Source organism: Polypterus senegalus, chromosome 3 (assembly GCF_016835505.1).
Source record: "Polypterus senegalus isolate Bchr_013 chromosome 3, ASM1683550v1, whole genome shotgun sequence".
Lineage (NCBI taxonomy): Eukaryota > Metazoa > Chordata > Cladistia > Polypteriformes > Polypteridae > Polypterus > Polypterus senegalus.
In genome coordinates, this window is record NC_053156.1 from 282,457,941 (window position 1) to 282,472,889 (window position 14,949).

At 40.5% G+C, this 14,949-nt stretch overlaps 1 protein-coding gene across 1 annotated transcript in view; it reads left to right on the plus strand.

Annotated features, from left to right (window-relative positions):
* LOC120526245 (leucine-rich repeat-containing G-protein coupled receptor 6) overlaps positions 1 to 14,949 on the plus strand; it is a 410,078-nt gene that overhangs the window by 347,706 nt on the left and 47,423 nt on the right. The window contains exons 7-10 of the mRNA XM_039749315.1: positions 2,642 to 2,710; positions 8,567 to 8,638; positions 12,813 to 12,884; positions 13,708 to 13,776. Coding sequence (XP_039605249.1) covers positions 2,642 to 2,710; positions 8,567 to 8,638; positions 12,813 to 12,884; positions 13,708 to 13,776 — 282 coding nt within the window. The remainder of the gene's footprint in view (positions 1 to 2,641; positions 2,711 to 8,566; positions 8,639 to 12,812; positions 12,885 to 13,707; positions 13,777 to 14,949) is intronic.

Sequence of the window (14,949 nt, forward strand, 5' to 3'; positions counted from 1 at the left end):
AGTTGTGGAGCAGAGGGGTAATGCAAGGAGAACGTGTGTTTCTTCCAAACATTATGGTGGGGGGAACGCAGATTATGTATCTGTCTGTCGATAACGTGACAAGCTCCAGTTGCTTTTCTTCAGTGCAGGCAGGTTTTATATACTCTGGACACTAGATAATGTTTCAGTTCTTTTTGTACTGGTAATTCATATTTAGGAAGCAGTGAACACTTGTCCAGAAGAAGAATTACGACTTGTTCTTTTTGAATGTGAAAAGATAATAAAGGGAATGATAGAATGCCATGTTCTTCCCGTGTCTGCGTGGGTTTCCTCCGAGTGCTTTGGTTTCCCCCCACAGTCCAAAGACATGCAGGTTTGGTGCATTGGTGATTCTAAATTGTCCCTAATGTGTGTGTGTGCCCTGCCCGAGGTTTGTTTCCTGCCTTGCGCCCTGTGTTGGCTAGGATTGGCTCCAGCAGACCCCCGTGACCCTGTAGTTAGGATATAGCGGGTTGGATAATGGATGGATAATATAATATAATATAATATAATATAATATAATATAATATAATATAGGGCCGGTACGGTGGCGCAGTAGGTAGCGTGGAGTTTGCATGTTCTCCCCGTGTCTGCGTGGGTTTCCTCCGGGTACTCCGGTTTCCCCCCACAGTCCAAAGACATGCAGGTTTGGTGCATTGGCGATTCTAAATTGTCCCTAATGTGTGTGTGCTTGGTGTGTGTGTGTGTGTGTGTCCTGCGGTAGGCTGGCGCCCTGCCCGGGGTTTGTTTCCTGCCTTCCGCTCTGTTATGGCTAGGATTGGCTCCAGCAGACCCCCGTGACCCTGTGGTTAGGATATAGCGGGTTGGATAATGGATGGATAATATAATATAATATAATATAATATAATATAATATAATATAATATAATATAATATAATATAATATAATATAGGGGCGATACGGTGGCGCAGTAGGTAGCGTGGAGTTTGCATGTTCTTCCCGTGTCTGCGTGGGTTTCCTCCAGGTACTCTGGTTTCCCCCCACAGTCCAAAGACATGCAGGTTTGGTGAATTGGTGATTCTAAATTGTCCCTAATGTGTGTGTCCTGCGGTGGGCTGGCGCCCTGCCCGGGGTTTGTTTCCTGCCTTGCGCCCTGTGTTGGCTAGGATTGGCTCCAGCAGACCCCCGTGACCCTGTGGTTAGGATATAGCGGGTTGGATAATGGATGGATGGATAATATAATATAATATAATATAATATAATATAATATAATATAGGGGCGGTACAGTGGCGCAGTAGGTAGCGTGGAGTTTGCATGTTCTCCCCGTGTCTGCGTGGGTTTCCTCCGGGTACTTTGGTTTCCCCCCACAGTCCAAAGACATGCAGGTTTGGTGCATTGGTGATTCTAAATTGTCCCTAATGTGTGTGTGCTTGGTGTGTGTGTGTGTGTGTGTGTGTGTGTGTGTGCGTGTGTGCCCTGCCCGGGGTTTGTTTCCTGCCTTGCGCCCTGTGTTGGCTAGGATTGGCTCCAGCAGACCCCCGTGACCCTGTAGTTAGGATATAGCGGGCTGGGTATTGGATGGATGGATGATACAATGCTGATTGAATGAAGATCTTTCTGTTGCTCATATGATGTAATAATCATGATACTGAGTGTCCCGGGACACCTGGTAAGATTGCAAAGCTTTCCTTTTAGCATTTTTAAAACTTTTTTTGATTTAGGTTTGGGCCTTCAATGACCATTTATGTTCATTTTAGTGTTCTCTACCAATACACAATGCTTAAACCAGTCCTCTTTCTGGAAAAGTAACCCACTATTGTAAAACTTACAAAAAAAAAAAAAATGTCAAAAATGGAGACGAAAAGCCTGAACGGGGCATGTAAGCCATACTTATTTTGAAATAATAAAAGGCTCTTTAGCTTTAAAGCATAAAACCAGATGTTCGTTCTCTAAAGCTGCCATTTCAAGAAATTCTTACCCTTGCAGAAAATAAATGGGGTACCCTATTAAAAAGAAATAAGGAAGAGCGTTGTGTTCAAAATGTGTAATTTGAGTCTTAAATCACCAGACTGTTTGCAGCCAATTTATAATCTTCTCTTCTTCCTTTGAAAGCCAGTCCCGGTCCTACACCATCTTGAATATCCTTTAAATTCTCTAAAAAAAAAAAGAAAGAATAGGAAAAAAGTGGCATTAGTGCACAGGAGAATAGGGCCTTACTTTATTTACTGTTCCAGTTATTAGCCGAATGGAAAGGTGATTCGTTTCCTTGTCTCTTTCCCCCCTGATGCTGTTGAACCATCTCTGCATTTTCTGAACTTTCCAGAACAGGACACCCAGGGCATGCTGGGATAGTTGAACAGGTTTGGAAAATGGACTGAGTGCAGTTCAAAGCGTGTATCTCACGTAGTCTAACACATTCAATTGTCACTGTTATTTATTTTTTTTTTTTAATAAGACTCTTTGTTACAAAACAATTTAATAAACAAAAATGTGATAACTGGCTTTTTGATGGAATGACTGAACAAATGTGAAATGCTCCAACTTTCATATCAGTTAACCAAGTCCCTGAGCACACCTGAATGTCACACCGCGCTACGGTTTCTAACTTGTCTTTAATTCTACGACTCATACAACTGTACATTTTCTTGTGATTTATTTTAGAGATCTGAACTACAATGAACTTCAAGAGTTCCCCGTTGCCATCAGAACACTGGCTAAGCTACAGGAGCTGTAAGTAAGGTTTTCTCATGACAGTATTTGAAGTAAGTGATGATATTTAAAGGGCCGCTTCTAGACTTTAAATAGAAGGAATAACCAAAGATTTACATTCTTTGTAAAACGTATCACCATAATGAGCATCACATTTTGATTGCGATTTGTTAACTAACTATAAAAGAATTTAGAATAATAGATTGTTTAATCCAAATCAGTGTCATGGTGGCGATGGAGCCAATCCTGGCAGCACAGTGCAGAAGTCAAGAACCAAGTATAGATAGTCCAGTCGAATGCTGGTCACCAAACCCGCCCTCACAATGGACCAGTTTCATATCGATAGCTAAAGGGCGCATCTTGGGGGGCTCCGTATTGTACTGTGATTCACCACCGGTCAAAAGTTTCACTCGCCTTGTCAAACTTACAGCACAAAGTCCAAGTGGTACTTCAGAAGGTGTAACAACACGGCAGTCTGTTCCAAACTGTGCTGAAGACGGACGGAGGGGTTTTTTAAGTAATCAACAGAAGTTGGGACACCTGTGCAAATTGTTTGCTTCAACTTGCGAGGCTTCATTTACTTTAAATGCTGCAGAATATCTGCATTTGTATTAGTTGTTCCCTGAAGAAGGCCCATTTGTAATATTCTGACATTCCCTTTTTGTCACTTTTTGCTAACCTAAACTTTAAACTTAAACTTCTGGCAGATTACTGCTTACCATTTTAATATTTTAAGTTATTCAGTGTATTTCAACTAAATTAACTCTTAAGGGGATGGCACAGTGGCGCAGTGGGTAGTGCTGCTGCCTCACAGTTAGGAGACCCGGGTCCTCCCTGTGTGGAGTTTGCATGTTCTCCCCGTGTCTGCGTGGGTTTCCTCCCACAGTCCAAAGACTTGCAGATTAGGTACATTGGCGATCCTAAATTGTCCCGTGTGTGTGCCCTGCGGTGGGCTGGCACCCTGCCCAGGGTTTGTTTCCTGCCTTGTTGGCTGGGATTGGCTCCAGCAGACCCCCATTACCCTGTAGTTAGGATATAGTGGGATGATGGATGGATGGATAACTCTTAAGGAAAAACAGAGGAGCTCTAAAACTTTTGACTGGTCGTGCATTTGTCTTTTTGTGTGCCTGGAGGATTTTACAATTTATAGAATAAAGAGTGAAAACGAAAAAAAAAAAATCCCTGTCCAATGTACCCAATGACCTTGAGTCAATCAGTCCACGTTTCTTATAATACACTTTGAAGATCACAACATCAAGCCAAACATGCGGAGGCGGAGTGGTGGCTCTGAGGCCAGGGATCTGCACTGGCAATCGGAAGGTTGCCGGTTCAAATCCTGTAAATGCCAAAAGGGACTCTGCTCTGTTGGGCCCTTGAGCAAGACCCTTAACCTGCAATCGCTGAGCGCTTTGAGTAGTGAGAAAAGCACTATATAAATGCAAAGAATTATTATTATTAATTCAGCTATAGCACTTGAGAAATCCCATTTATCTATCAATCCTATTTCTAACTTGACATTTTAACGTCTCCATGGCTTGACTTCCAACTACACTGCTGAATATCTTGCTGTACATGCAGTTCTCAACAGATTTTTATGCATTCATTTATAATTTGGTTCTTGCTGCCATATTCACTGCAGCATTTTCTTTGAAGAATTTGTTTTAGGTAACAGCTGGCATCAACCTTGCATTTCCTTTTCATTAACTTACATTTTTTTGTCATGTCATCTTTTAATATCTGTCTGCATACAATGAAGACGTTCAGCTTTTCCAGTCTTTTCTCGTACCAAATTCCACTAAACCCTAAATCGTCTCCATCACTTGTAATATTGAGACCAAAACTGCATACAGTTTTCTAAATGTGGCTTTAGTAGTTGAAGAGCCCAGCCTGTGAATATTGCCTACTTGACTTCACCCACACCCACCTTCAGCACGGGCACACCAGAGCGGTTTGGACACCATAGTTAAATTTGCTGATGATGCTGCCATAGAGCCATACAGTAGGTCGGATCACTAACAGTGATAGAATAACTAAATAACCAAAGAAGATGTCACATTGCTTGACTTCTAGTCACTGGGTATGTCAGACTTGCCCACAGTAGTAGCCGATCATGTTACATGCCATGTCAAGTTAGCAGCTGTGTCCAGGTCTCCCAGTGTGCTCATTTTTGTGACAGCCAATAGCATGCTACCTGATGGAGCCATTGCTGTATGAAGGGTTATCAGGTTTGACAAGTCCAGCTGTAATTTCAGAGTGCTTTTCTTTTCTCCCTTCTGCTGCTGTACATAAAACATGAGACATCAGACAGACCCGATTCTCTTTTGTTTCTGAAGTTCAAAACACCTGCGTTTCTTAGTCCTTGTTCTTGCTTTATATGCATTGGACCTCCGACTGAGCGTTCATTGGTTGTCAGCTCTCATGCACACAGAGCCGCCCCTTACAACTAAAGACAAAACCAAAAAGGTTTGAGTGTGTGAGTCATGGATTTTTTGGATGGAGTCGCTGGGTATGTCACATTAGGTGAATGGTATATACAGGATGAGACCATCGTCTGCCTCCACCTCACTAACATCATGCAAATGAAGGCTATGACTTGAAATCCTTAACAGAAATGGCCTGAACAGACAAGTGGTGCCAGGACAGCAATCTCACCCTTAATGTTACCAAAACCAAGGGACTGGTACAGTATCTTTGTTATTACAGTGTGTAGCAAGAATGAGTCGGAGACATCATAAAGATTTGGGGCAGCAACCCGTATAATTGAATCGGCTGCAAAAAGTAAGTTTAAATAGCACGATGTGCTTAGTTCAGAGTCCAGAACAGAACTGCCTGTACTGAGGCAAGATGGCAGTTTTAAAGGGCTGGAAGGGAAATGACGTCATCTATGCCAGAACTAGGAGTGGTGTCCTTGTGCCTGGAAGTGACGTCATCCTTGGGGCCGGCAACAGGCGGGATTTCCCGGAAAAGGTCTGCAAGGGACTGAGAGAGATAGTCAGTACACTCCGCCACCCCTTGGCCTGGCGTAGAGTTACTAGTGTTTAGGCCCTTCAGCTGATTCCCATGCGCACGTGCGTGACAAGTGCTAACCTTTATAGCTTATACAGATAGCACGTAGTTTCTACCACTTTGTAAAAATATTTTTACTTAAATTTTGTCTGAGCAATATTCAGAATCACTTTTTGTCTACCTTACTTTAAAAATCATCCATCCATCCATTATCCAACCCACTATATCCTAACTACAGGGTCACGGGGGTCTGCTGGAGCCAATCCCAGCCAACACAGGGAGCAAGGCAGGAAACAAACCCGGGGCAGGATGCCAGCTCACCGCAGTTTAAAAATCATTCTAAAAGGAGTTCTTTTTTTCAGCAGCACATAATAATAAATCAGTTTTACTTGATAATTTAAATATATGTTTGAAATTATGAAACTATAAAATCAAGAATTCTGTTGGATTTTTGAAAATCCATTTCTAAATATAACAGATAACTGAAACTGCATAAATGATTCCTACATTATTAGCATAGTGTGTTTTCTTTTTTGTACCAGTAAACCCCCAATTCTCTAAAGAATCGCAAATCCAAGAATGGCAATCACTTTCTGTTCCCTCCGATCTTTGGAGGGATGACAAATCATGGAGAGTGGGAGCATCCTGGGAAAGTTTACATTTAATTAAATAAATATATTTGTACTAAAATTAACCAATTTATTAAAACTAAAATTGAAATGTAATTGTTACAGTATATCATTTAAATCCAAAATGTTTTTGAGTTGCTGCACTCATAAGTAAAAAAAATATCGGAGTGCAAAGGTGTAAATGAAGTAAATTGGAAACAAAAGAAATCATAAAATTGTAAATTCAAAATAGTTAATCAAAAATGTCCTTATAAACACCATTTTTGGTAAAGACGGTTTCCTGTTCTTGAATTAGCTCTCCCTGGTATGGAGTAGTTAAAACCTTCACTTTAACGTTACACGAAAGCCGGACTCTTGAAAAGGCAACATTAAGTTCTCCATGTCCAAATACAGGCTCAGACTGGCAAATCCCTACTCTGTCCATGGTTTGTCCTTGGGATTTGCTGATCGTCATGGCAAATGCAGCCTTAATGGGAAATTGGCGTTGTTTAAGTTTAAAAGGTAATTCCAGGTCAGAACTTGTAAGGTCAGTTCTGGGAATCAAAGCAGTATTGCCAGTATGGGATCTCGTAAGCACTTGTGCCTCAATAACATTTTCTCTCATGCTGTTCATGACCAACCGTGTACCGTTGCATAAACCTTGTTTAATATTAAGGTTTCTTAATAGCGTGACTGTTGTCCTTACTTTAAGGTTAAGATTGTGTTATGGTAATCCGGCCGGGTTAATAGTGTTTAAATATTGTAATGGGAAATTAAGATGCTCACTTTCGTCTTCAGAATCAACACTTTCAGTACTTAGAAAGACGTGGCTTTCTCCAGTTGGTTATTTATCCGGTCAACGTCAATATTCTTTGGACATAATATACTGTAGGTTGTGTTGTGTTGCTTGGGCGCTACTTACTGACTCTGGGAAGCCGCTGGGTTTGACTCTGGGGCGCTGGGCGCCACCTAATTCCCTGATGGTGATGGCTTGCTTCTGGCCTCTGGCATCCGTGCATATATACAACCTTCATTTAGTAGTATAGATACCTAAAAGTGCGTAAAACAAATCACAAATTAAATTTAGAAGAGTAATTCATACATTGTTTTTCTCACTGGAAATAATTTTGTCTATAAACATTATGGAATGTTTGCAACATCAAACAAAGAGATGAAACATTAATCATTTTCATTGTCGTCACCTGCAGGTCCTTTGAAAAGCCATTTAATAACCCTTTTGCCTGCTGGGCCTTTTGGCTTTGCAAATGTTTGTTTATGTGCGTGCTGTTTTGGATGGACTTCTTCATAAAGGCATTTATTGTCATTGTCAATTTCAATCTTTTTAGCCACTTCAATTTTCAGTTTGGTCACAAACTTAAGAACGTGGAAGGCAGACCACGTGTTTACTTACCAGGGGATGCTGTGCAAAGGGTCAGCAACTCTCAATTAATTCTGGTTACCGTCACAATGATAACCTGAAGTTAGCACAACACATCCAGAAAGGCTCACCAACGACCTCAGGTACCTGATTAAAGCTTCATGATTACAATAAACTCTCACAAGGGGCTGGAAGCCTTTTATAACATCCATGAAACAAACCTACACAGGATGCCAGTTTTTCACATGGCACACACACACACACAGAGTGTTTCATACCAAAATAATTTTGTGTTGCACTCAAACTAACCTGCTTGTCTTTGGATTGTGAGCAGTTTGAACATCAGTATCTGGAGAAAACCATAGCAGGCCGTAAGGAAAAAGTGCCAACTCCACACAAGTGGTGAGCCATGCAGGGAGTTGAACCGATTCTTCTGAAGCTGTCCGGCAGCAGCAGCAGCAGCGCTGACCACGGTGTTGCAATGACATCCGACACCAATGATAATTCTATCGAGAAAAATCATTAAGTCAACTACAAAGCTGCACTGAGCACCACTGTGAGAGTGACCCAGCAGCCAGCCGAAGGTGCCAAGCTTCCATTTGTTTTAATGTTCGTTTAGCCCCTAATGAGATTAGCATTTTTCTTGAGGCATGCAGAGAAGCCTACAGCCAAAACAGTAAAACGTACTAAAGTCCATTTCGGTCTGATTATACTAATTTTTCTTCACTGTTCCCTATTTGATTGCAGAACTCTGCATTATGTAATGCTTTCTTCCTAACTCCAGTTGTTATACTTAGTTACTTAGCGCTAAGCCACATTATTGTTACTGACCTGAACATGAAATTCTGAAAGGCTCATATTTATTTATTTTTTATCTTCTTCTAGTGGCTTTCACAACAACAACATTAAAGCGATTCCAGAGGGAGCATTTGTTGGAAACCCCCTGTTGCAAACCATGTAAGTCTTCGACTGAACTTGTAATACGCATTTATATGCAGGTTTTGCTAAACTGAACCTACCTGCCTGTCTTTTCTCTTACTGTTTAACGGAAAAAAAAACCCAAACATTTGGACAGACGTGTGATTACGTGTTTAATCACATATGCAAATGATTGTGTACTCGTAAACAAGAGCGTAATGTAAAACCTACGCATGTTCAGGTGTTTGTAGGCTGCTGTATATGTGTTAATATACACAGAGTATTGCATAGGTTGGCACACATGGTGGAGTAAATGTACGTTATGTATGTGCCTGTGCCAGGGCCGGATTGAAGAACTCTTGAGGCCCTAAGCACTTAAAAGATTTTGGTGCCCCCATATGTATCTAATTCAAAATATAAATAATAATAAACTAAAATAAAATTGTATTTTTCGAAATGAAACAAAAGCTACAGTAAGATGGAAAATAATGTTTATTTTTGTATACTTTCACTTTATGTATATTTAAAAGTCTTCTTTTATTTTTTCTAATTGCAAAGTCTTTGATCAGATCCTCAAAACTAAATCCTACATAACCTCTATACTTGTGGGTAGTGCTGCTGCCTCACAGTAAGGAGACCCGGGTTCGCTTCCTGGGTCCTCCCAGCGTGGAGTTTGCATGTTGTCCCCGTGTCTGTGTGGGTTTCCTCCCACAGTCCAAAGACATGCAGGTTAGGTACACTGGCGATTCTAAATTGTCCCTGGTGTGTGTGTGTGTGTGTGCCCTGTGTTGGCTGGGATTGGCTCCTGTGATCCTGTAGTTAGGATATAGCTGGTTGGATAAGGGATGGATGGACATCTATACTTAGTAGAGATAAGACATCAGGCCTTCCTATATTATTATTATATATGAATTTATATATTGTCACAATGACAAGACATATGAGTCATTAAAAAGGTTTGGGGCAGCCACCCGTATAATTGAGTTCCTGGCTGCAAAGTCGATCAAATGAATAAAGCACTGCTGTGCACAAAACTGAGTCCAAGACAGAACTGAGGGACTAGGGAAAAGGTGTAGACAGGAAGTGAGATCATAGGGATCGGGCTCATGGTCTTCTGCCATAGGTTCGAGTCCGGACGTGACATCACAGGGGCCGGGGCCGGCAAGGTCTTCTTCCATAGGCTTGGTCCCAAAAGTGATGTCAAGAGAGCCAGGTGGGATCTCCCGTGAAGGGTCTACAGGAAAGGGAGAAAAAAGAGTCAGTGCACTCTGCCACAACCCAGCATGCTTTGGAACTGCCCTTACTCAAGCCCTTTAGCTGCCTCCTATGCGCACATGTGTGACAATATATATATATATATATATATGAATGTATGTAATTTTTTCATTTAATGTCGGAACCCCTTCTTTTTGGAACCTGGTTCAGCAGCACCATTTGCACTATTGCACCATATGGTCCCTGTTAAATCCAGCAATAGAAAATATCTGTGGTGCCCCCAGTTTCCTTGATGCCCTAAGCACGTACTTATTTTGCTTAATGGTTATGCCAGCCCTGGGCTGCGCTCACATGTGTTCACCAGTTAGCACATTGTCAATCTGTATGTAAATGTTTGTTCTGATTGCATATACAATACATGTGCATTCAGTGCATATGTTTGAGGAAAGTTGTATGTTTTGAGTATAATTTCTGAATGTATATACGCTTTTTCATGAGTTTGTTTTTTCACACATATGACACATTGAGAATGAAATAAATAAAAAAATTAAAATCACACAAGCCTAAAATCCCAGCCAACCATTATATATACTGCAAAGATCATTCCACAGTATGAACTTTTTCATTTACAATTTGGTGTGGTCGGCTGTATGTGAAACTTGTGCATTCTCTATGTGTGTGTGTGTGTGACTTTCTCTCGAGACTGTCATTTCCACCCTCATCTGAGACATGCAGGTCAGAGCTCTAAATTGACTCACGGTGAGTGTGTATGTGAGTTCATACATGAATCTATTCTGTAATGGACAGGCACATGTACTGCCTATAAATAAGTATTCAGCCCATGGAATATTTCATATTTTATTATTATCCGCCATAATAAATGGACAAGTGTATTCATATATCCATGCAGTTGCAATGTTCCTGTAATTCCAACAGATGGCATGTAACAAACATTTATAGTAATAAAATACATTACATTTCTCATTCTGACAGATGGCGCAACACAAACATTAACACTTCTTCTTCTTCTTTCGGTCTCTCCCGTTAGGGGTCGCCACAGCAGATCATTTTCTTCCATATCTTTCTGTTATCTCGTCATCTTGCTCTGTCACCCACATCACCTGCATGTCTTCTCTCACCACATCCATAAACCTGCTCTTAGGCCTTCCTCTTTTCCTTTTCCCTGGCAGCTCTATCCTTAGCATCCTTCTCCCAATATACCCAACATCTCTCCTCTGCACATGTCCAAACCAGCACAACCTCACCTCTCTGACTTTGTCTCCCAACTGTCCAACCTGAGCTGACCCTCTAATGTCCTCATTTCTAATCCTGTCCATCCTCGTCACACCCAATGCAAATCTTAGCGTTTTTAACTCTGCCACCTCCAGCTCTGTCTCCTGCTCTCTGGTCAATGCCACCCTCTCCAGCCCATATAACATAACTGGTCTCACTACCGTCCTGTAGACCTTCCCTTTCACTCTTGCTGATATCCGTCTGTCACAAATCACTCCTGACACTCTTCTCTGTCCATTCCACCCTGCCTGCACTCTCTCACAAACATTAACACTGCTTTTACAAATTCTATACCAAATGCTATATAACAGAGACATATGCAATGAATTTGTCATTCCAATAGATGTCTTTATTTTATGTTAGTCAAGTACTGTTCAATGAAGACTAAGAAATGCATATTGTGCCTGCATAATGCTAGGTAATGTAGAAACGCACAAATATGCCCTTAAAATACACGGTGACTCTCTTTCCGGATGTTTCAGGCATTGATACATGTCAATATAACATTTAGCACAAACAAATGACAGTGTAGATATACAGTACAGTTATCTTCTGAACTTTCAATAAAATGTCCCTCACTGTATTTAAGAAGCAGCAGTCTCTTGTCTTTTAAACTTCAAATCAAGCACATCCCAGTACCTTACGAAGGCAGGCCATTTACAACAGCCTGCTGGACATGGCTGATTTGACACATAGCTGACTTGCACACTCTTTATGAGTTTCATCTGGCTACAACTTTCTACAAATGTGAAGGTTTCTTGAACAAGCTAAGACTGTAGTAATGGGTGGATTTAATGATTTGGGGGCCAAAGATAAAGATAGGAATGGGGACCAAACCGATCCCATTGCTCAGCCTTCTCTATACTTGTTAGTCTAAAGCAGTGTGAAATTTTATGCAGGAGGACTCAGTTGTCAATAATGACTCATGTAGTGAGCCGTATTAAACCTAGGCGTGCCTATTAACCCAGGCAAACTAGCAAATGTGTTACTGGCAAACATTACATTTAAAATAGTTGTTCTGAGAAATGGTTTAATTATAAAACGTTTTTTTTTATCAAAAGCCAAGAGCAGTGCTAAAATATTTTACGCCATTGTTCTGCTCACAAACATGAAACTGCTTGCTTCTGCACAAACGCTTACTATCAAATGAGATGCTGCAGGTTGCAACAATTTATGGCAAAGATTTCTATCTGTTCATTGCTTCTGTACTCGTTTTTGGGAATTTTCATTTGTTAAAAGACCTGCCGAAAACTGACACTGACCCGTAATCATTGCGTCTGCAGCTGGGGGGTTTGTTTCACGGGTCTTGGGAAACCATTTGCAGCCCTTTCTCTTTCACCTCAGTTGTAATGCACAGCTCACCGTGACCCAATGAGAGATGTCTGGTGACCCACATTGTAAGAAACCCTGCTGGATTATATTGAAAAGAGCTCTTCTCTTCACACCATAGGAGGATCCAGTTTTCTATTACTCAAAGGCATCGCCAGCAGTGGCTCACTCCACATTCAGCACCGTCTGTTGCCTGCCTAGGATGAAACGCAGTATTTCATTGTGGCTTTCTCTCACTCGCCTTCCTCCCTGGCTGTGCGGATGCTGTTCTTGTTCTTGGCTGGCATACAATGAGTGTTATTTTAACTAGCACAATAGTATAAGACTCGCAATGAAATAACAACTTGGGGGCAAACCGGTTTTCTTGTGTTTTCAGCCACTTTTACGAGAATCCCATCCAGTCTGTTGGCAAGTCAGCCTTCCAGTACCTGCCAAAGTTACACACTCTGTAAGTAAAATGGGTCCGGGCGTGGGTTTCTAAAAACAGTAGCCAGACTGTTTGTTTTTGGAGGGTTTTAAACACAAATTTGGGAGCAGGTAATGTTACGGTCATTAAAGGCCTCTGCTTTTACATTTATACAAATGGGAAATGTTATAGAAAAAAGGGTAGATAATTTGTCACCATCCTGCTTTGTAGATAAATAGATCTTATCAGTCAATTGTCCAAATAATTTTGAGCCCCTGTAAATGTGTGGGACAATGTAGAAAAATTGCTGTCTTTTCTAAATGGCTCATACAATGCTTTCATTAAACACAAATTAAAACTATACGCTTACACTTCAATCACATCTTGATTGCTTCATTTCAAATCCATTGTGGTGGTTCACAGAGCCAAAATTATGATATTTTATCAATGTCCAAATACTTATGGTAGATAGATAGATAGATAGATAGATAGATAGATAGATAGATAGATAGATAGATAGATAATGTGAGTCACTATATAGATAGATAGATAGATAGATAGATAGATAGATAGATAGATAGATAGATAGATAGATAGATAGATAGATAGATAGATAGATAAATATTTACTTAATCCCAAGGGGAAATTCACATTAGGGTTAGGGTTAGGGTTATATATATGTAACCATGAAAGATGTCACCTATGCTACAGGTTCAGAACTCAGTCTGGGCATTTAGCAACTGTGTTAATGATGCCAGGCTTCATGTACCTAACAATAAATGTGCAGACACAAAGTGCAGGCTTTACTGTAAGCACGCAGTCAAGATGATCATACATTGCTAATATGAGGTATCTACACTTTTAGGTCGTTGAATGGGGCAACAGAAATAAAGGAATTCCCAGACCTCAAAGGAACAACCAGCCTGGAGATTCTGTATGTTAGTTTTTTCTTTTCTCTGTGTTCTTTTTTACTTTGAATAAAAACAAAGTTGTACAGTAATGCACTTGGAATAAACGATGCAGGGAATAAATTACATTAGAACATTAGATCAATCGAGATGAGAACAGGCCATGCAGCCCAATCCTAGCCACTTAATTCTTCTAAAATAACATCAAGTCTAGTTATGAAAGTCCCTAACGTCTTACTGTCTACCAGACTACTCGGTCACTTATTCCAGGTGTCTATCGTTCTTTGTGTAAAGAAAAACTTCCTAATGTTTGTGTGAAATTTACCCTTAACAAGTTTCCAACTGTGTCCCTGTGTTATTGTTGAACTCATTTTAAAGTCACCCTCTCTATCCACTGTACTAATAACCCTTCATAATTTTAAACACTCCAATCATGTCACCTCTTAATCTCCTTTTGCTTAAACTGTAAAGGCTGAGCTCTTTTAATCTTTCCTCATAATAGCCCTGGAATCAGCCTAGTCGCTCTTCTCTGGACCTTTTCTAGTGCTGCCTCACCAGTGCATTATAAAGCTTGAGCATATCAGGTACATTCATAAGGTAAAATAAAAAAAAAAATAGGAGTCATTAACACAAGTGATTATCTTTGAGAGAAAAAATAAATAAATAAATAAATAAAAGCACAACACAGCATGTTTTACTAGGAAACTGAACAAACATTACTATATAGGGTGGTCCAGATCTAATGATGCAATTTTCATTACTCTAAAACTTATTAAGTTTATTACATAGAAAATCACCCAAAAAATCCCGGACTATTGAGAAGTGTGCGAACTAACGACATGAAGAATCGTCTTTGTGCCGAACTGGAATCTTCCACACATAAATCAAAGTCATCCAGACGATCTGGATCTGCATAATTAGATCTGGACCACCCTGTACTCTAGAATTCAGAATGGCTGTGAACGTAACAGCGACTGACAAACTGACAAAGAATGACCTCGGTCTATTTTAATCACACTGAAATCTCAATTTTAGCAGCCTGGTCACTCCCTATGCTGAAATAATGAAATAATAAGAAACTACAAGATACAGTTAAATGTGAGGGGGCATCAATAAATCAGGCTTGTCTGCCAGAAACAACATTAGCATTTTTTAAGTAAAGACATGAGATGAAAAGGGGACAGAAAAGCAATCTAATT